At 36.3% G+C, this 22,666-nt stretch overlaps 2 protein-coding genes across 4 annotated transcripts; one reads left to right on the top strand and one right to left on the bottom strand.

Annotated features, from left to right (window-relative positions):
- Window positions 1–253: 253 nt before the first annotated feature.
- Window positions 254–1,198, top strand: LOC102661495 (uncharacterized). The gene is made up of 2 exons (XM_006603311.1): window positions 254–358; window positions 521–1,198. The coding sequence occupies exons 1-2, from the start codon at window positions 254–256 to the stop codon at window positions 1,196–1,198; spliced, it is 783 nt and encodes a 260-aa protein (XP_006603374.1).
- Window positions 1,199–8,935: 7,737 nt separating this feature from the next.
- On the bottom strand, window positions 8,936–22,000 carry LOC100805186 (inactive rhomboid protein 1-like). Of its 3 annotated transcripts, XR_005889473.1 has the most exons (8): window positions 21,411–22,000; window positions 20,164–20,327; window positions 19,217–19,380; window positions 18,856–19,115; window positions 16,602–16,728; window positions 15,724–15,986; window positions 11,220–11,854; window positions 8,936–9,230 (listed from the first exon to the last, which is right to left on the bottom strand). XR_005889473.1 is itself a non-coding variant. In XM_041011622.1 (7 exons), the coding sequence occupies exons 2-7, from the start codon at window positions 21,130–21,132 to the stop codon at window positions 15,864–15,866; spliced, it is 882 nt and encodes a 293-aa protein (XP_040867556.1). In that variant the 5' UTR covers window positions 21,133–21,149; window positions 21,411–21,496; the 3' UTR covers window positions 15,663–15,863.
- Between the last annotated feature and the right edge of the window lie 666 nt (window positions 22,001–22,666).

Genomic DNA, 22,666 nt, shown 5'->3' with positions numbered 1-22,666 from the left:
GTGGTTGTATTTTTGCTTTAATTTTGACTAGATGAACATTTTTGTTCCTTAAATAAAAAATAAGTTTGGTTCAATACTATGTCTTTGCTCAAAATTCTACGCGAGTCCAATGCTTCAACAACTTATCTTTAGCATGCATTCATGTTTAGTTCTTTGTTGCATTACTCACTGCATTTTTGTTCTTTAGGCAGTAAACACCATAACTAAACACGCTTTAAGGCACCCCTATCAAACTCGTTCCAAAACTAGAGTCATGGGTGACGTAGAAGAGGTGCAAGAACAAATGAAGGTCGATATGGAGGCAGATCCTACCCATCCCTCTGCCATAAACCAAGCAAACCAACCCACCCCGAACATGGTGGGATAAGGAGGGGAGGTGTTGGGCAGTACCGGTGGTCCACACATGGGGTATAATAGGAATGCTTACCCTTATGGCTTACCCCCCAATTATATGCCACCCACCATGCACATGCCTAACGAGAACGTTAATCATGTCGTTCCTGTTACCTTTGAGGGGTAGCAACCCCAACCTGTAGGAGGCGCCCATGAAGAACCTCTGAAGCGTGCTCAAGGGGACTTCGACCCATGTCCCACTTTCACCGCCGAGGGATCGACATGCAATGCTATGCCTCAACCCAATACCGTGGGGGTTCCTCAACCCCGCCCTTTGCAACCGCTGTATTTCTCAATAGGGGGGTCGCCTCTGGTAGAGGAAGGGAGAGAGAAACTTGATCTCATTGTAGAGAGATTAAGGGCTATCGAAGGGTTTAGGGATTACCCTTTCACCGACATGATAAAATTGTGTTTGGTACCTAATGTTGTCATCCCTCCAAAGTTCAAGGTACCATATTTTGATAAATACAAGGGGACCACTTGCCCCAAAAATCACCTAAAGATGTATTGCCAAAAAATGGGGGCATACTCTAGGGACAACAATCTGCTGATGCATTTCTTCCAAGAAAGCTTGGCCGGGGCGGCAGTCATCTGGTATACCAATTTGCAAGCCTATCGTATCCGCTTGTGGAAGGATTTGATTACTGCCTTCATTAGGCAATACCAATACAATACTGACATGGCTCCCGACAGAACCCAGCTACAGAATATAAGAAAGTGGGACCATGAGTCATTTAAGGAATACGCCCAACGGTGGAGGGACTTGGCAGTGCAAGTGGCGCGCCCATGGTGGAAAGAGAGATGATCACAATGATAGTAGACACGCTGCCAGTGTTCTACTACGAAACGTTGGTGGGCTACATGCCCTCTAGCTTCGCGAATCTAGTATTTGCGGGCGAGAGGATTGAAGTAGGCCTGAAAAGAGGGAAGTTCGACTATGTCGCCCCTGCTGGTACAAGCAACAGAAGATTCAGAGCAACTGTGGCAAAGAAGAAGGAAGGGGATGTGTTAGTCGTCGTTTACGACTAACTTTTGTATAGAAAAGTTTTCCAAAATGTATATAAATCTCTCAATTTATGGTTCTTTTTGGTAGGATAGTAAATAAAATTTCTTTGTTTTGATCTCTGCTCAGTAGAAGCCTCTTTACATGGAAATAATGTTAAATTTTCTTTAATTTCAGGCAAAAAGGAGCTATTTTGAATAAGTGCCAAAGGAGTCATTACGCTAAGCGAGCTCAATGCGCTTAGCGCGCATCAACGGCTAAGCCCAGCACCAGCGCGCTTAGCGAGTAAAAAGGAATCTGGAAAGACATCTGCTACACAAGCATGCGCTTAGTGCGTTATCAGCTCACTAAGCTAGTCGTCTATTGCTTTCCAAGCTTAGTGCGAGATTGGCGCTAAGCTGAAATTCACTTACTTGCGCTAAGCGCGAGAATGGCACTAAGCGCGACATCGAGATTAGGAAGCCCTTTTTAAGCCTGATTTGCACAGAATTGAGAGAGAGCTAAGAGAACTATTCACTACTCAGAGACCTGAAGAGTGTGAATTTCCGAGAGCATAGAGTAGAGCAAAGGGGCCAAGTTTTCATCTTTTAGGGAGATTAGTGAGTTTTTGAGTGATTGTGAGATTCCTAGAGGTGGAGGAGACATCCCCACTCCTTTGTAAGCAAGCAATTTCTCTTGATTCCTCTTCTCCAGTGTAAAAGGAGCTTCCTTGCCATGAAAGGCTAAAACCCTCAGTTGGGGATTCTTATTGAGTAGTTGATGTAAACTCTTTTTTATATCTAATTAAGGTTGTTTTATGTGTTCACTACTTCTATCTATCTTATTGTATGCATGCTTGTGGCTTGATCACCCATTTGTGTGTGTTGTTAGGGACTTTAGCATTGGAAAACATATTGTTTCCTTAGAACTTGATAGAGCAGGGACTGAATAACTACATTGCTAGGGATAGTGTGTAGGATTTTAGTTTTCTTTATTATGCTGTGAGTATAATCCTATTTAAGTTAGGCTAAGTTCAACAAGAGGGATCTGCGAATGAAGTTTGATTTAAATTAGTCCAAACTCTGGAGGAAACGGTGTTTGGTATTTTTGTCCTCAGCATAGAACACAGGAACATCTTTAATTGCATCAACTTACTCAATAGGAGGACCCAACGCCTTTAGATATCTGTTTTCACACTTACTTGTTCTCATTTATTGCTTTTACTTAGGATAGAACATACTTTTGCTTTAATTCATAATCATTAATTTTTGTTTGCAAATGCCTGCTTACTTAACAAAACTTTGCTAAATGAACAAGTTCCCTGTGTTCGATACTCAGTTCATTCCATTTTAATTATTTTACTTGGCGGCCCAGTGCGCTTGCCGGTAAGACCACTCCCATATAAGAGCAAGTAATACCAATTTGGAAGAGGGAGTAAACAAGTATTCTGGTCGAACAAGTAAATTTTGGCCTCGTTGTCGGGGAACTTCTTTTATTTAGAAAAGCTTAGTTCAGTTTGAAGGCATTAATTCATTATTCGTTGATTCATTGTTATTTTGTGAATATTTATTTACTGCAGAATTTATTATTCTTCGGAATTGGTTAACTGCTGTTTTGCTTGTTTTTCATGCAAAGAAGGTCTTCTATAGGTGTTTTGATTCCCATAGACTTGGAAATTAATGCAACTTGCGGGAAAAGGAATGCAGAAAAAAACAAATTTTTTGCAAGACATTGAGGCAGCAGCAATTCAGGAAGAACTCTATCTTCTGAGGCATCTTCTAGTTTTCCAAAACAAGGGCAATCTCACACAGTATTAATTGAAGCCAATATCATGGCTGATGAGCCAAGAAGAATTACCCTTAAAGATTACTCTAGCTCAAGTGTGTCGTAGTTCTTTACTAGCATTGCGCGGCCGGAGGTTCAAGCACACAACATAACCTATCCACATTCATTAATTCAATTGATTCAGAATAATTTGTTACATGGTTTGCCCAATGAAGACCCATATGCACATCTAGCCGCTTATATTGAGATTTGCAACACTGTTAGAGTAGCTGGTGTGCCTGAGGATGCTATTAGATTGAGCTTGTTTTCATTTTGTTTGTCTGGAGAAGCAAAAGGATGGCTCCATTAGATGGCTCCATTCATTTAAAGGTAATAGTCTTAGGACTTGGGATGAAGTGGTTGAAAAATTTCTGAAGAAGTACTTCCCAGAGTCTAAGACTGCTGAAGGAAAAGCTGTCATCTCATCATTTCATCAATTTCCAGACGAGTCCTTTAGTGAAGCTTTGGAAAGATTTCGTGGGTTACTAAGAAAGACGCCTACTCATGGATTTTCAGAACCAATCCAGCTCAATATTTTCATTGACGGGTTGAGACCACAATCCAACCAGCTTTTGGATGCTTCTGTAGGGGGAGAATAAATTTGAAGACCTCTGAAGAAGCCATGGACTTGATTAAGAATATAGCTGCTAGTGACCACGCAATCATGAGTGATAGAGCTCACATTCCTACCAATAGAAGCTTGCTAATAGGATGCATTGTTGGCACAAAACAAGCTACTATCCAAGCAACTTGAGGCATTGACAGAAACATTGAGTAAGTTGCCAACCTAATTACATTCTGGACAACCTTCACCCTCTTCTATTTTGCAGGTTGCAGGTTTTGCTATATATGGTGGAGCTCACGAATATGGCTGTTGTATTCCCACTGAAGATACAACACATGAAGTGAACTATATGGGGAACCAGCCAAGATCAAGCTTTAATGTAGGTGGGTATTCTGGATTTTCACATGGCCAACACTATAATCAGCAACAGGGGCAGTGGAGAACTCACCCTGGCAATCAGTTCAATAAAGACCAGGGTGGACCATCTAACAGGCCACAGCAACAAGGGCCTAGTCTCTATGACAGAATAATGAAGCTGGAAGAGACTCTTGCTCAGTTCATGCAAGTATCCATGTCCAATCAAAAGAGCACAGAGTCAGCCATCAAGAATCTAGATGTCCAGGTGGGCCAATTGGCAAAACAATTGGCAGACCAACCGTCAAGCAGCTTTGGAGCCAACACAGAGAAGAATCCTAAGGAGGAGTGCAAGGCCGTTACGACTAGAAGCAGAATGGTGAGCATGAATGAAGGAGAGATGAGGATAGGTGAAGAAAAACAACAGCTGGTGACTGAGCCAACAATTGACCCAGTGATGGAACCTTCGAGTGAGGCTGAGGAAGAAGTGGAAGTAGAAGATGATAAGCAGAAAGAGATACCAATAAGTGTGAGTGAGAAAGAAATAAGTGAGAAAGAAAAGAAGGAAAAAGAAAAAGAAAAGGTGAAAGAAAAAGAAAATGAAAAAATGAGAAAATTGAAAATGAAAAAGAGAGAAAAGAAGAGAAAAGAAAAAGCAAGAGTGAGTGTGCTAGAGAGAAAAAGAAAGAAGCATCTTCAACTGAAGGGAGAGAAGTACCATATCCTTTGGGACCTTCTAGGAAAGACAAAGAAAGACATCTAGTTAGATTTCTGGATATTTTCAAGAAGCTAGAAATTACCATGCCCTTTGGAGAAGCTCTACAGAAGATGTCACTCTATGCTAAATTTCTGAAATACATGCTAACTAGGAAGAATAAGTACATCCATAGTGACAACATCATTGTGGAACGAAACTACAGTGTCGTTATTCAACGCATCCTTCCACCAAAACATAAGGATCCAGGCAGTGTCACTATTCCTTGTTCTATAGGTGAAGTTTCTGTTAGCAAGGCTCTTATTGACTTGGGGGCCAATATTAATTTGATGTCGCTTTCCATGTGCCGGAGAATTGGAGAGTTGGAGATAATGCCTACTAGGATGACTTTGCAGTTAGCAGATCGCTCCATCACCAGACCCCATGGAGTGATAGAGGATGTTCTGGTTCGGGTCAAACATATTACTTTCCCTGCAAATTTTATGGTTATGGATATAGAGGAGGATCTTGAAATTCCCATAATTTTGGGACACCCTTTCATGTCCACCGCCAGTTGTATAGTAGATATGGGGAAAGGTAAATTAGAACTGAGTGTGGATGATCAGAAAATTTCATTTGACTTATTCGAAGCAATGAAGCACTCAAGTGATCAGAAGGCCTGTTTTGATGTGGATAAGGTAGAACGGGAGATAGAATTAGCAGCTACAGCCATGGTACTACAGTCTCCTTTGGAAAAAGCACTGAATAAATCATGTAGAATGTCTGACCAAACGTTCATAACATATAACAATAAAACAATAACGAATTGGGGGGGGGGGGTTTGTTTGTTTTTGCAAATTAAACAACAAGCAAACTTAAATAAGAAAATAACAGAACTAAAACATGTTGTTTCCCCTTGATTCAAAAGCAAGTCTCTTATCCTAGGTTACGAGAATTTATCCCTAATCAGTTCAACCACTTAATCTAACCCGAAATTAATTTACTAAGCAAAAATTAACATAAGGCTGTCATTATGTGATTAAGCAACACATACACCAATTAATTCCTCTCACATGTCCATTAAGCATGAACGTAAATTAAGCACAGAGACAATTAATCAAACATTAAGCATGCATGGATTAATAGCAACAAATACAGAGCAATTGCTGAAAGGGGAAAAACTAATCAGAATTCAATAGTAATAACAAAACCTCAAAGAGAGTTGTGCTTGATCCTCAAGAGAAAACAACACTGGAGACTCAGTCTTCCATTAATCAGCAGAAAAGAAAACAAATTCAAAGGCAAAAGCAGAAAATGAAATTGCAATTTGAAGCAGAAAACGAAATTTGATTACTACGTGAACAATGCGCGTGAACAGTAACACGAAACTGAAAATGCAAAACCCTAAAATTTTTCTCCTATCTCAACAGTTTGCCTTCTACTAAAACCCTGGTGTTGTTATATAGGTCCTCAGCCCCAAAGCTTACAAATCTATTTTAAGTCCAAGCCTAAAAACGAAATAAAATAAAATTGTCTACTCTCTTCAAGTCCAAGCCGGTTCAGCCCAATTGCTTATAATTCTCTTGAAATTAAATTAAAAACACAAAATTAGTCAAGTAGGCCCAAATGATAAAACTGCATAATTAATTTGACAATTAAGGCTAATCAGTAATTAAAATGGTGACAAAAAGGTTAAGAAATAGGAGAAAATAATGACACATCATGCATGCACAAAATTAGTATGGAAGCTGATTACAAGCCTGTGAGGTAGCCCCAAAGACGACTGAATCCAATGATGAAAGAAGAAGTGCGCAAGGAAGTACTCAAATTGTTGGAAGCAGGACTCATTTATCCTATCTTAGATAGTGCGTGGGTTAGCCCTGTGCAGGTTGTTCCCAAGAAGGGAGGTATGACAGTGATTAAAAATGAGAAAGATGAACTAATCTCTACAAGGGCTGTCACCGGGAGGAGGATGTGCATAGATTACAGGAAATTGAATGATGCCACTCGGAAGGACCATTATCCACTTCCCTTCATGGACCAAATGCTTGAAAGACTTGCAGGGCAATCATTTTATTGTTTTCTGGATGGATACTCTGGCTATAATTAAATCGCAGTGGATCCCAAAGATCAGGAGAAGACAACTTTCACTTGCCCATTTGGTGTGTTCGCTTATAGGCATATGCCTTTTGGTCTTTGTAATGCTCCGGCTACGTTTCAGAGGTGCATGATGGCAATTTTTTCTGATATGGTGGAGAAATGTATCGAAGTTTTCATGGATGATTTCTCTATTTTTGGCTCATCTTTTGATTGTTGTCTATCGAATTTAGAAAGAGTATTGCACAGATGTGAAGAGTCTAATCTGGTGCTTAATTGGGAAAAATGTCACTTTATGGTCCAAGAAGGCATAGTGTTGGGACATAAAATTTCAGTGAGGGGGATTAAGGTGGACAAGGCTAAGATTGATGTTATTGAGAAACTTCCTCCTCCAATAAATGTCAAGGGAGTGAGAAGCTTTTTAGGACACGTTGGGTTCTACAGGCGATTCATCAAAGATTTCTTAAAAGACGTCAAACCACTCAGCAATCTGTTGAACAAAGATGATGTGTTTGTGTTTAATGAAGAATGTGTGGAAGCATTTTATGATCTCAAGATCAGACTAGTATCTGCTCCAGTGCTTACAGCACCAGATTGGGGGCAAGAGTTTGAATTAATGTGTGATGCGAGTGACTATGCCATAGGTGCTGTGCTTGGTCAGAGAAAAGGAAAAATCTTTCATGTTATCTATTATGCTAGCAAAGTTTTGAATGATGCACAGGTTAACTATGCTACCACTTAAAAAGAAATGCTGGCAATTGTCTATGCACTTGAAAAGTTCATATCTTGGTGGGATCAAAAGTCATCATCTACACTGACCATGCAGCAATTAAATATTTGCTCAACAAGGCTGATTCTAAACCTTGATTGATAAGATGGGTTTTGCTGCTTCAAGAATTTGATTTGGTAATTCGGGATAAGAAGGGATCTGAAAATGTTGTAGCAGACCATTTGTTAAGATTGGTTAATGAGGAAGTCACTTCAAAACAAGCAGAGATTAGAGAGGCATTTCCTGATGAATCCTTGTTCAAGGTTAATGAAAGACCTTGGTTTGCTGATATGGCTAACTTCAAAGCAGCAAGAATCATCCCTAAGGACTTAACTTGGCAGCAAAGGAAGAAATTCCTACATGATGCTCGATTTTACATATGGGATGACCCACACTTGTTCAAGATAGGAGCTGATAACCGTCTCCGAAGATGTGTGACAAAAGAGGAGGCCAAGAACATATTATGGCATTGTCATAACTCACCCTGTGGTGGCCATTATGGTGGAGATAAGACAGCAGCTAAGATTTTGCAATCTGGGTTCTTTTGGCCAACATTATTCAAAGATGCACATCAACATGTGTTGTATTGTGATCAGTGTTAGAGGATGGGGATGATCGAGGCCGTACCCGAATCAAATAAACATTAAAAATGCAGTATCTAGGAAGTGATCCTAGGTCGTCTCCCAGTGAGCAATGATCAATCGAACGTTCATAACATATAACAATAAAATAGTAATGAATTGGGGGGGATTGTTTGTTTTTGCAAATTAAACAGCAAGCAAACTTGAATAAGAAAATAACATAACTAAAACATGTTGTTTCCCCTTGATTCAAAAGCAAGTCTCTTATCCTAGGTTACGAGAATTTATCCCTAATCAGTTCAACCACTTAATCCAACCCGAAATTAATTTACTAAGCGAAAATTAACATAAGACTGTCATTATGTGATTAAGCAATACATACACCAATTAATCCCTCTCACATGTCCATTAAGCATGAACGAAACTGATCATTAAGCATGAACATAAATTAAGCACAGAGACAATTAATCAAGCATTAAGCATGCATGGATTAATAGCAACAAATACAGACCAATTGGTGAAGGGGAAAAACTGATCAGAATTCAATAATAATAACAAAACCTCAAAGAGAGTTGTGCTTGATTCTTAAGAGAAAACAACACTGGAGACTCAGCCTTCCATTAATCAGCAGAAAAGAAAACGAATTCAAAGGCAAAAGCAGAAAACAAAATTGCAATTTGAAGCAGAAAACGAAATTTGATTGCTACTTGAACAGTGCGCGTGAACAGTAACACGAAACTGAAAATGCAAAACCCTAAAAATTTTCTCCTATCTCAACAGTCTGCCTTCTACTAAAACCCTGGTGCTGTTATATAGGTCCTCATCCCCAAAGCTTACAAATCTCTTTTAAGTCCAAGCCCAAAAACGAAATAAAATAAAACTAGACGAAATAAAATAAAATTGTCTGCTCTCTTCAAGTCCAAGCCGGTGCAGGTCAATTCCGGATCCAAGCCCAATTGCTTATAATTCTCCTGAAATTAAATTAAAAACACAAAATTAGTCAAGTAGGCCCAAATGATAAAACTGCATAATTAATTTGACAATTGAGGCTAATCAGTAATTAAAATGGTGACAAAAAGGGTTAAGAAATAGGAGAAAATAATGACACATCAAGGGAACATCTCAAAAAGGAATGAAATGCCTCTACAGAATATTATGGAGGTTGAAGTCTTTGACTGTTGGGGGATTGATTTTGTAGGTCCTTTCCCTTCGTCCTTTGGAAATGAATATATTCTAGTAGTTGTAGACTATGTGTCTAAATGGGTTGAAGCAGTGGCTACCCCACATAATGATGCCAAGATTGTAGTGAAGTTTCTAAAGAAAAACATCTTTTCACGATTTGGGGTACCTAGAATTTTAATCAGTGATGGAGGCACACATTTCTGCAATAATTAGCTACAGAAGGTGTTGAAGCAATATAATGTAACACACAAGGTAGGATCACCCTATCACCCTCATACCAATGGCCAAGCGGAAGTGTCAAATAGGGAATTGAAGAAGATTTTAGAAAAGACTGTGGCCTCTACTAGGAAGGATTGGTCACTCAAACTGAATGATGCTTTGTGGGCATATAGAATTGCATTTAAGACTCCGATAGGCTTATCGCCATTTCAAATGGTTTATGGCAAGTCTTGTCACTTACCTGTGGAGATGGAACATAAAGCTTATTGGGCCTTAAAATTTCTGAACTTTGATGAAGCCGCATCTAGAGAGTAAAGGAGGCTACAACTATTGGAGTTAGAAGAAATGAGATTGACTGCATATGAATCTTCAAGGCTGTATAAAGAGAGGGTTAAAACTTACCATGATAAAAAGCTTCTAAAGAAGAATTTTCAACCAGGACAACAGGTGCTACTATTCAATTCAAGGCTGAAATTGTTCCCTGGGAAGCTCAAATCTAAATGGTCTAGACCATTTACCATCAACAAAGTCAAGCCATATGGAGCAGTAGAGCTTTGTGATCCTCAACCCAAGGATCCAGACAGAACATAGGTAGTGAATGGACAAAGGTTAAAGCTATACCATGGTGGCACTATTGAAAGATTAACCACTGTTTTATCCTTCCAAAGATAACAAAGAACTATGCGTCAAGCTAATGACGTTAAACAAGCGCTTACTAGGAGGCAACCCAACCCTTTTTAATTTTGTTTTCTTGCATTCTAGTTTAGTTCGATTGCTTGTGATTGTGTCTTTTCAGTTTTGTGAAGAGGCAACCCAACCCTTGCGCTAAGCACCATTTCCTTCACGCGCTAAGTGAGTTGTTGTTCGCACTAAGCGCCTTGATCCCTGATCATTGGCTGGATGGTCCCGCTAAGCGAGTGCTTAGCGCTAAGCCCAAAAACCTCTCTGGATTTTAATTCTTTCGAATTGGGCTTAGTGCGAACACTCGCTAAGCGTAATTCCTTCTCTAGAATTACAATTATTAGAATTGCACTAAGCGCGAGCGACACGCTAAGCGCGGGCCACGATTGCATTTAATGAGCATTAATTCGCTAAGGGAAGCCTTTGGTGGCTAAGCGTAAGTTGCAGGACCAATCAAAGCTGCAGTGCCCGCTAAGCGCGACCTTGTGCGCTAAGCCCAAAAGCTTTTCTGGAATTTTAACATTTTGAATTGGGCTTAGTGAGCAGATGAACTAAGCGCAGAGGCTTTTAAAACTCAAATGTCATATGGGCACGCTAAGCATAGCTATGCGCTAAGCGCACCATACGAAACTGCCAAAGATTATAAGGTGCCTGCCTTAGGCAGTTACCATTTCACTCTTGTTGTGCATTAAGGCCATTCACTGCATCTGCCTTTACTTTGCTTCATCTCCCTGCATTCCTACACCTTTGCTATTCTTTGCATTCATCTACACAATCCAAGTAAGTTTCTTTACTTTACTTCATTTTCGTTCTAAGTTTTCAACCTTAGGATAGATAACTTAGTGATTGTTAGGTAGAATTTCTGTTGAATTGGTTACCAGGGTGATTTTGCCACTGTCTCTGTTGTTGATACTACTGGTTGTTTTGAAATCCTGGAAATCCTCTTGTATTGAAATTTCCTCTGGACTGATTCCCCATATAATTAACTTCATTTGCAATTTGCTCTTCATTAGGGATACAACATCCAGAATCATGAGCTCCACCACAAATTATACATCCTGCAACCTACAAAATAGAAGAATGTGAAGTTTGTGTGGAATGAAGCTGAGTTGGCGACTTACTGAGTGTTTCTGTTAATGCCTCTAGTTGCTTGAATAGTAACTTGTTTTGTGCCAACAGAGCGTCCTGTGAGGTTAGCTCTAATAAGCTCTTCTTGGTAGGAATGTGGGCTCGATCTCTTAGAATGGCAATGTCACTAGCAGCCATGCTTTCAATTAAGTCCATTGCTTCATCAAGGGTCTTCATTTTCAAGAGTACATGACAAGACATACCACACACTGGTAAGTCAAGTCACTCTCACTAGGTAAAATCATAGGGAGACCAATTAGGGTCACACTATTTTGCAAGAATGCTCCAACCATGTGGGATCGGCATAGGTTTAAAGGAGCACTTAAATTGGGTGTATTTACCTCCAAGACCTAGACTCCAGAGAGTTCGTTAGGGCCTCTCCCTCCTGTTTCAAGTCCAATCCAAAAAATATTTTAGCACGCGGACTTTATTTATGAACTATACAAAACACACGACTTCTCAATTATTCTCAAAATAATTTTAACTCGTCACGCCTCAAAGTGATTCAACTCGACAGGTTCTCACAGTGGATCCCATCACAATACTCATCATGCAAAAACTTGTCGTTCTCAAAGGGTTTACAGTTGTGTAATTATATGGTTCATAGCTCACAACTCAATGCACACAACATCTCAATACACATGTGATCTCACAATTTAACACATACTTGACTTGTCACTTACACAGAGTTCATACACTTTCATAATCCCAAGACAACACATTATCATGCCTCATGCATCATATACATATCACACAGTAATAATACTAATATGTTATGTTCATATGATTAATCATCTCATTAAAACAGACATTTAAAATCATATATGTGTCACTGGAGTTTGACCTATGCAATACACACAACTACTCAATTGTTTTCAAAATCATTTTAACTCATCGCGCCTCAAAGTGATTAGAATTATTGAGTTCCCACAATGGAGCCCATCATAAAACTCGTCACTCATTAACTCATCTCCCTTAAAGAATTTTATAGTTGTGTGATTGTACAGTTCAGAGCTCACAACTCAATATGTACAAAATCTCAATACACATGTATCTTACAATTTAACACATACTCAATTTATCACATACACTCAATCTCAATTACAATGTTATAATTCCAAAGCAACATGTTATCACACCTCATGAATCATATAAACATCACACAGTATTAATATTTACATGGCACAAAATATGTATATATTAAATCGAACTATACTATTTTCAATTAAAAAAAGTTAATACATAATTAAAATAAAAATGCATTGAAAGTATTTATCGTTGAATCTTAATATATTAATTTCCTTCAATTTAATTTTATTATTTGAACTATTAATTCCTAATGTATTTTAACAATTCATATACATATATAGGTGTTATAATCATCAACACGTAATAAGCTTATGAGACCAAAACATGAAAAAGAATGTTTCTAACAAACTAATTCTCACGCTAATCTAGTAAATTTTCTCATATTCTTTATATAGCTTTATGATTACCCAATTGGTTCAAGAGCAAAGCGCAACCCAACACATTCGCGTGGTATCAGAGTATTATATAAAAATCTTTCTAATCATCATCAATAAGCAAAATACGGAGATTGTCGGCAGTTAATTGAACAATAATATGTTAAAATAAAATAGATATCTCGTGACACAAATATATTGAAAGCACACTCAATTCACGATAATAAAGAAATCAAACATACAATTTATAGGTATGAGAAACAAGAGAAAGACACACATTATAATGATAGATAAATTTTTAAAGCACGAAACAAAGGAATAGAACACCTCAATTTCACAACAATATCGCATCGGGACATCAATTGGTTTGTCAAACACATTCATTTCGTGATTAAAAGCAAGAGAATAAAATTGAATTTCATAAAGCAACCCAAAATTGATCATCTAAGGATCCCTACACATGTTCATTTTAATCCCCAAGCGTGAGTAACTCATCCCTTACCTCTACGCGAGCTCATATGTGTAGTCTGACAACAATAGCAGCGTCTCTAGCGGTTTCCTAAAATTCCTCAAGTTTTTTCTCTGGTTGCTCTGCTAGGGTTTTCAAGCATTAGAAAAAATGAGAAGGGATTGAAGCCTCAATTTCACTATCTCTATGCAAGGGGCATATCTCTCTTTACAGACATTATTTTGCAAATACCAACGGTAGAAATGTGTGAAAATGAGTTCTGAAGGTGGTGTCCGAATTTTAGAATGATCCAACGGTTAATGAGTCCAGGATCGCAGTTTTACTAGGACAGATTTGAGTGTATGCGAAAAAAAAAAGAAGGTTTTGAAAGAGGAAGAAGGGAGGACGAATTTGAGAGAAAGAGATAGTAGAGAAAGAACGTAGGTTTGTAAAAGCTACTCTAACGTTAAAAGGGCTATTTATATGCATGAGTACTCTGAGCCTATCATTTATCCTATTTTTATTTATTTAATTATTTTATAAAAAGGAACTTTATTTTACTCTTTTATTAAATAAATAATCAATTAAAACATTCTTTTATTTTCTAAAATATCATTTTACTCTATTTATTTTCTAATACGATGAAATCCTTATTTTAATTAACAAAAACTATTTTCTCTCATTTATTTAATTTCTAAAAACTTTTTTAATTTATAGTTCACATGACTAATCATTAAAACTCAATTTCAACCCAATATCTCACCCTAAAATATTTACTTAATTCAATTAATTATAGAAACTCAAAATACATAATAAATATCTATATATTTATTTATCGAAAACTAGGGTGTTACAAAGTTCATCTTGAAGAGTTGAGCATGAAGAACAACAAGTACGAGACAAGAACTTGCTTGTTAGGTTGCATTGGTTGAGGAAGCCTAGCAAAAGGCTGAAGAGCAAAGGAAATTCTAGATGAAAATGAAAAAACTTTAGGAAGTGTGTCATTTCAGTTTTCAAATTCCAACCCTGACAAGGTTGATTTTTAGGATGGGTGTATTGTTAGGATATAAGGAGAAGGAAAAGTTAGTTAACATAGTTCAACTATTAATAAGTTAGTTAGTTAGTTAGTTAGAGGGATTTATTAGATATAAATAGTGGAAGAAGAATAGGGGAGATTCATATTTAAATTTTTGTAATTGAGCATTAGCTCTTTATGAAAAGAGAAATCTTTTGTGAAGGAAAAATCCTAGAAGAGTTTTCTCTCCAACGCTTTGTTCTTTATCTTATTATTCAATAAAAATCTATCTTTTCTTTCCTATTTTGAATCTTGACTCCTTACATATTTGCCAAATGTGTTGCTAGTGGCATGGAGGGCGAGTGTCTTTTTTGTTTTTTTCCCGGTGAGAGAGATGAGGATAGTGTGATAGGTGGGGTAGTCTAGGTATAAAAAATGAGAAGGGGAGTGCCTTAGTGTAAAGGGAGAGTGAAAATAACAATCGCCTTTTTAACTTAACCATCAGCTCAATAATCTTATTTTTCTAATATTTTTTATTACCATATTTTTTCTGAATGATTTAGGACCACAATTAAATGATCCATGGATTATATAAGATAGAGTTAAATATGTATTTTATAAATTATAGTTTTAATTTTATTTGTTAAAATAACATGAAGTTGACACTTAGATAATTATCATCTATTAATTAACATCACTTAGGATTATATAAGGGTGTCTATCTTTACCTATTATCATCAATGAAGAAATATAAAAGTCTTATTTTATATTCTCTAATCTCTATAGCTTTTCTTATAGCTTTAATGGAGATTCTACATGTATGTTTTCATAACACCGAAGCCAAGGTATTAGCCACTAAATTAGCTTCTCTCCAGGTAGAATAGTCCCTTTGTAGAATAGCCGCTTCATCCTTGGCTTCGATGTCATTAAAACATACCTATATTGAAGCTAATTCAGTGGCTCATACCTTGGTAAATTATACAAAATATTTGGATATTGGTCTTAGGGTGTTTGAAGTTCCCCCAGCTTTTATATCTTTGCATTTGCTGACAGATTTGTCAGCTGTCATTTTGACAGATAGTTGTTTTGTTTCTTTGGGCCTTTGTGCTTTCTATGGATAAAAAAATCTTTAAAAATCAAATTAAATGATTATTTATACCATTTTCACTTAATTTGTAATGCAATCACAGAAAAGTTATTGGCAAACACAAGTTAGGGTGATACATTAATCATCTATAAGTGTAACTTTGATCTCGCCCAAGAAAAATGAAAATCAATCAATATTATATACACCAGAAAATGAACAAATCTACAAAGGCAAAATGTACCTTTTTTCCATCGTGTCTCCTGAATAAGGCAAAAGGTAAAAACAAAAGAGCACTGCAGTGTGCAGTTTTTCGTGAGAACCTGAAATACTAATATGAACAAATGAACATCTCATTCCAACGATCATCACTTTTGTCAAAATTCAACTACAAAGTTGACTACACAATTGCTGGATCTGGGAACTGGTTGGATTTTCCATGAAGTATGTACTGAATTTACCAGTGCTTGAGCATGTTACGTTCAGCTGGTTGCCAAGTTGGTTTGACTGCATTTGTGGTAGTTCAACAACATTAATATCAAGCATTAAGAAAATAACAAAAAAGACATTTGAAATGGTTAACATTAAGTGCAAGGCATCTTTGATACTACTAAAAAAAGTAATGCGTAATGAAAACATTTGGTTAAATGTTTTGAATCCCTACAAATAAGAGCATTCGCTTATAGTTTTAGTTCCTCAAAAATAATTCATCTCTTTTTGGTCCCTCATTTATAGAAAAGTGTCATGTGACCTAAGGGACCAAAAGGAAACAATTTTTTGTGAAGAACAAGAACTACATCGAACATTTGGATAAATGAGGGACTAAAAGGAGACGATTTATTTTTAGGGGCTAAGAAGTAAAAACAAGCATTGTCCTATTTGTAGAGAATAGAAACATATTTAACCCGAGAACATTTGTCAAATTGATGGTAACACCTATATGTTTATATTTTGGAGATCACCAAATTGTTTAGAGATATTATAATACAAGAAGACAGAATAATAATACATGAAAAAGGGGTTAAAGATAACCCATTCATAAAATTGTCAGTGAAAAATAAGTAATTTCAGAGGATCTGATAATATTATTCATATGAAGAGGCTTTCAGGTAAAATGCTTACCTCGCAATATGCTGCCTCTGTATGGCAGCTCCATTTTGAAGTTGGAACGCAAGACAGATAATGGCACCAGGAGCAGTGATCATTTGCATCAACACCACGGAGAAGGGCAACCAGCCCAACAGAAAGCCTGTCACATTAGACAATTTAACATAGACAAAACAAGTGGTCAAAATGAAAGATGGATAAAAGGAAAAGCAAGAATACAAATAAGATGATGGAGTAGGCAGAAGTCAATCATGCACAAAATTGAATTTCGTATATACAAGCATATTTACATTAATGAAGGATAGATCTATTTCAGCATCAATCTTGGGTTGGTTTGCTTGGTGAAAAAACAAAATGTTTCAGGAAATCCTAGCTACTGCAGTGGTTTGATCCAACTTGAACTAGCTTTTTAGGATCCAAGGAGAAAAGAGCTAAAGAGGATGAGCTCATCATTGGGCTTGGAATACCTATGAGGGAAAGAGTAAAGAGACACAAGGAACATTTAGAGGTGATCATTATCAACACACTACAATCTCAAGGCAAACTGAGAGAAGAGAGCTCAAGATGGTGCACTTGATTCAAGTGGAAGAAGGCCCAAACTAATAATGCACCAACATGGGCTTGCAACCTAATTTTTTACTTAATTTTATTTAAGTGTCTTTGCATTGATTTTAATTGTAATAAATGATGAGCTGGTTTAATGCTAATTAGGAGTCCAATTTTTAATTCTGGATTAATTTCTTTTCAGTTTAATTTAAATAATAATTTGGGCCTTAAGCTTGTTTGGACCTTAAACCTGTTTGGACCTTTTGCTTTTGTTTCTTAAAATTAGGTTTAGCCTCTTTGTGTGACCACCACTTTGGACTAAACTCTATAAATAGAGATGTAATCCTTTCATTTTCAGAGTTGAATAATATTTGAGGTTTACTCCATTGAGTGAGTAGAGCATTGGCTCCTCTTTTTAGTTCTTGGATTAGAACATCCTTTGAATCTTATCAAAGGTTCCCATACCTTTGTGGTGATTCCACGCTTGGTTTATCACTCTCCTAGAGTGTGGTGCCTTCTTTTTCATTTCCTGTCTTTTTCATCTTTTCTATTTCTTTTCTTCTTTCAATCATCTTGTTCTTGTTTGCGCCATTGATATAACTGTTTTAAATTCCTTTGTGCTAATTTCAACTCTTCTACCTTCATCTTTTGTTTTATTTCTATAATTTCTTATTACAAGATGACCAATATGACTCCAACAACACACATAAGGAGATAACTACAACAACACCTGAGCATTATTTTCCTGGTCTATTTGATGATTAATACTATAGTATCAAAACTGTCATTATTTCTACAACTACTTCAGTTGAGAATTCCTCACATTTTTAAAATATCTTGAGTAACTAAGAAATCAAGTTTCTATTGCAATCAACAACAGAGCATGCCTCCTCCCTAGATGTGTGTGTAGAGTTCCACCAACGACACATCCTATGTACATGATATAATCTGCTAGTAACTTTAAGACCAAGGTCAAAGCTTCTTTTCAATCTTTATTTTAAGACAGATTTCTCATTATATTTGGTGACATTTTATCTTCTATATAACCCCAACCAACAATAACGAGTGAGTATAAAATAGACCAGCTTTACAAGATAAAGGAAGAACCATCTATCATTGTATGCTTCCTGTTATGATCTGTTATGCAGAACTTTTACGTAAGTTTTGTTACCAAAACCCTATGATCTAGTAATTGTTTCAATACTATAAGCCTAAATTTCCAAAATCCAAATAACTCATTTCATTAGTGCCACTTGCAATCATTTTGAGTTCTCTCTAGCCCTCAGAGACTCAAGTAGAAATAGCAGTTGGTCTTTGCAAAATTTCATATAACTACTATATCTTCTTAGTAGTATCAAGAAAAATTATTTTAAAAATAATTGCAAAACTGTTACTAAGTACTTAGAATCATGAAACTGAGTTTTAATATAAAGTAAATGTAACAGAGGACTTTGATGGGTTTAATATGTTTTTAGATTCTGCCTAAAGCAAATAACTTGGTTTCTCATGTTATATGTATTTCTCTTTTAGTATAGTAGAAACTGAATTCAAAACCTCTTACTTGAGGTAAACCAAAACTGCATCTACCCCAACTACTTAAGGAATGTCCAAGTTTCATGTTATATGTCAACAGGGTTAAATATGTTCAAGTCTCTCCTTACATCATACATTAGCAAGAAAAACTTGATCTCAGAAAAAAAGCGACACTTCAAAAAATGCTTACCCAACAACTAGAATGATCAGGGAGAGGACCCACAAGATGCACTGATATTTCTTGAATTTAGGCTTGGATCGTCCTGGAGAATAATTTAGGGGAGCATATCGTTGGTTAACCCATCCAAACTGGGGACGTATCAAAAACACAAATCCGAGAAGAAATCCAGTAAGAAAGCCTCCAATATGAGCAAAATTGTCCACGTGTGGGAGAATTCCAACTGCTAGATTGATAACAATGATGATCACAAGGGTGAGGAGTGCTGCTAGCTTCACATGAAAAGAAAATCTTGATTGTCAGTAGGTTGCTTTTAAAAGCATGATCTTTCCTTTTGAAACACTCAGTTGCAAATGAGAAATTTATTAAGCACCTTGTTATCATATATAGACCAGTTAGTAATGAGTTCTGAAAGCATGCCTCCCAGCAAGCCGAAAAGTGCACCAGAAGCACCAACAGAGATGTTTGACTGGATAAACAGAGCAGAAAGCAAACTCCCCCCAAATCCAGATATGAAAAATAGCAGTCCAATAAGCACTGTTGTACAAGTATGCAAGAATCAGTTTACAGCAAAAACCAGGCAAGCAATAACATCACACACAAAAATAAAACCTCTCAGAAGAAAAACTGCAGTCTAAAAGGGATAATCTTTGGTGTCATTTTTATCTATTTACCAGACAGACAATAAGTAGTACAGCTTCCTCAAATCAGATTTTTAAATGTTAATTTAAAAGTTCTGTGTTTAAGTCTATGAGAGGCTACCATGTTTTTCACTTTAACCAACTATCAATTACTATGTAGGCTACCTTCAGTTGTGTTTGTTGACACATTTTCCTATTTCAGAATAAAGTATCAATTTATTACTGTCCAGTAAGTTTTATCTATGTACTTTTCAACTCAAAAGTCAAAACCTTAGAGAGTACAAAAGTTTCAGCAAACAGAAGAACTCTTAGCAGAAAAACCACAAACCTCTACTTCTGTCACTGGCATATGTTATTTACTACAAGATTTAAACAAATGTTAGGCCACCCTATAATGAATACCACAATTTGGTTCAAGTCCCTATAAAATATCAGTTTTGGTTTGTGTTCCTTATTTTTAAAAAGCAGTCCATTTTGGTTCTTGAGTTCTTGTCATTAGTAGTACTTAATGGATCTATGATAACAGAAAAGACCAAAAGTGCTCACTTTTAAAAGCTAAGAGACAAAAATCAACACTCATATTTTAGAGAGACTAGGTCTAAAACCAAAATTTAGTGCAGGACCAAAAATATATTTGATACTATGAAACAAGCCTTAATCATGAATATGTCACACATACCAAACCCAAATTCTTGCTCAAGCCGAATTCCAATGACTAGAATACCCAACATATTTGCCAACAGATGGAAAACCCCAGCATGTAGCCACATACAGGTAACGAGGCGCCACCCTTGGTGTTTGTGAACCACTCTGCTCACATCAAGAGCCCCCATCTTTTGCAGCCTGAACAACAAAAAAACCCCACTTGTTCAATACCAGTAACAGTCAATTTCGAAATCCAAATTTCCCATCCGATGATTAAAACCACTCATAAGAAACATCCATAAATTTCAGTCCCAACTATCACATACTATTACCATTTCAACATCACCACCACCACCACTAATAGGTAATAATAAATTTACAAATTTATATAATATATAAAAACTTCGTACCCCATTGTCCAGAGGCTCTTCACTATGCGAAGGTATGGAGGTTATAATAATAAACACCGCCTATGGTATCGTAGTCGGTCTCAAACCCAAAGAAAGAGGGTTGTGTTATGCCATCAGCAGCCAAAATAAAACATATACAGTACCTAACATAGATTACTGTCTTTAACGGGGTTGAATGATGTCGTGTGATCCATGTAGCTGACTTCATCTAGTAGGATAAACTTTAATCCTTGATTTTTATTAAGTAACTACCATATTTCTCCACATTTTCTATTTAACTTCCTCTCTCTCCTATGTAGTTAACAACACACTTTCATTTCCTCTTTTATTTTATTTTTAAAAAAAAATAGAGAAGCACAGGGCACCTCTCTCTCCCATGCTCTTAATAATCATTGTGAAAATGCAACCATGAATTAAAATTTTAAAACTATAACTGAAATTAACATTAAACATATATTTGCAAAGTAAACTAAAAGCAAAATCAGATATAAAAAAAAAGTACTAAAATCTTCAAAATATAGCTAATAATAATAGTAGTAAAAATAGTACCAAACAGCAATTACAACCACAACATCAAGGTTTTCAGGTCCCATCGTGACTTCAATTGCAGCTGCAAGGATGATTGCGGTCACAATTTGTCCACAATATCAATGATCACCATAAAACAACCACAATTAAAAATAAGGTACAATAATCCATAAATTTATCATCAATTAATTAATCACTCAATTATAGAACAACACTTTAAAACAAAACACTTAGTCATTTTTCGAAAACCTTTTCAGCAAAAATAAAATAATAATTATAATTATTTACCCCAAATAAACTTAAACAAATTCACAACAACAATAGCAACAATACAAGAACTCACGTCAACGAAGAAGGGCCCAAGAGGGGGTTTTCTTTGAAGGGCTGGAAGGAGAAGCGACCCAAGAAGGAGGCAATGCAGGAGACAGAGTTACGCGGGCAGTTATTGACATACATAGTGATCGCAAACATAGCGACGTTGGCAACCACAAAGAGAGGTATCAGCCAAGCAAACCATTTTCTGTAATGCTTCACTCCCTCCTCCTCTCTGGGGTACTGAACCGGAACCGCCGTGGCCACGGGGTGCACCATGGTGGTGCCGCCTCTCTTGGAGTTGACCCTCAGGTGGATCTCCAACGGCCGTGGTGGCTCTCCGGACATGGAGAGGAATGTGGATTTGCTAAGAGTTTTTTGGATGGATGAGTCTTGAGGATGATGTAAGGATTTAAGAAGGGGGTTGTGGTTTGTGGAGGTTTAGCTCAACTACTTTAGGTGGACTTTTTCGACATTCTAATTTGTTTTAGTTTATCTAATCTTTTGATGAGGAATTTTTTAATACATAGTTATTTTTGTTTTTTTTTTTAGTTTCTAGTCTGGGGAGGAATTTTGGGAAAATGGGATAGGGTGGCCAGGGAAGCAGGATAGAGAAAGTTCTGAATTCAAAAACCATTATCTCTCATATTGAAAATTAAAAAAGATAGGCTATATCTTGTTTTATTTCACTCCACCAATCATTTTAGAATTTTATATTTCCCTTTCATATATTCTTCTTTTAATTATTTTTTTTAACCAAAGGTATCTTATGTTTCTAACACCTTAGCTAAGGAATTCAAGTACAGAATAATTAGTACCAATAATTTTTTATCTTTTTTAATTTAATTTAAATACTACAACATTATGCATATGCTGTAGTATAATTTTTTTATTTCCTTTTTTTTATATAAATTGGATCTTTGGAATGAGAGAATTTTTAATTTGTCATTTTTTAAATTGTTTAAGAACATTATCATTGTTTAATGAGAGTTTTAAAAAAAATTATACAAGATCATTTTTAGATATTTTACTTAATTCCTTATTTCTTTTTATATGTTAATTTTATTGTTTTTAGTTCTAAATTGAATTTAATATTTTTTAACAGATGTCAATAATTTAAAAAACTTTTATGTGATCTTTGAACAACTTTTTGAAATATGTTCGCAAATGTTTGTAAGCTTTTTGGAAGAATAGATGACTACCTTGGAAAAGTTGACTACCTTGTATATTGTTGACAGATTGACTAAGTCTGCTCATTTCATTCCCATTAATATCAGATTTTCCTTG

This window comes from Glycine max, chromosome 18 (assembly GCF_000004515.6).
Source record: "Glycine max cultivar Williams 82 chromosome 18, Glycine_max_v4.0, whole genome shotgun sequence".
NCBI classification, from domain to species: domain Eukaryota; kingdom Viridiplantae; phylum Streptophyta; class Magnoliopsida; order Fabales; family Fabaceae; genus Glycine; species Glycine max.
This window is presented reverse-complemented; position numbering and strand designations above follow the sequence as displayed.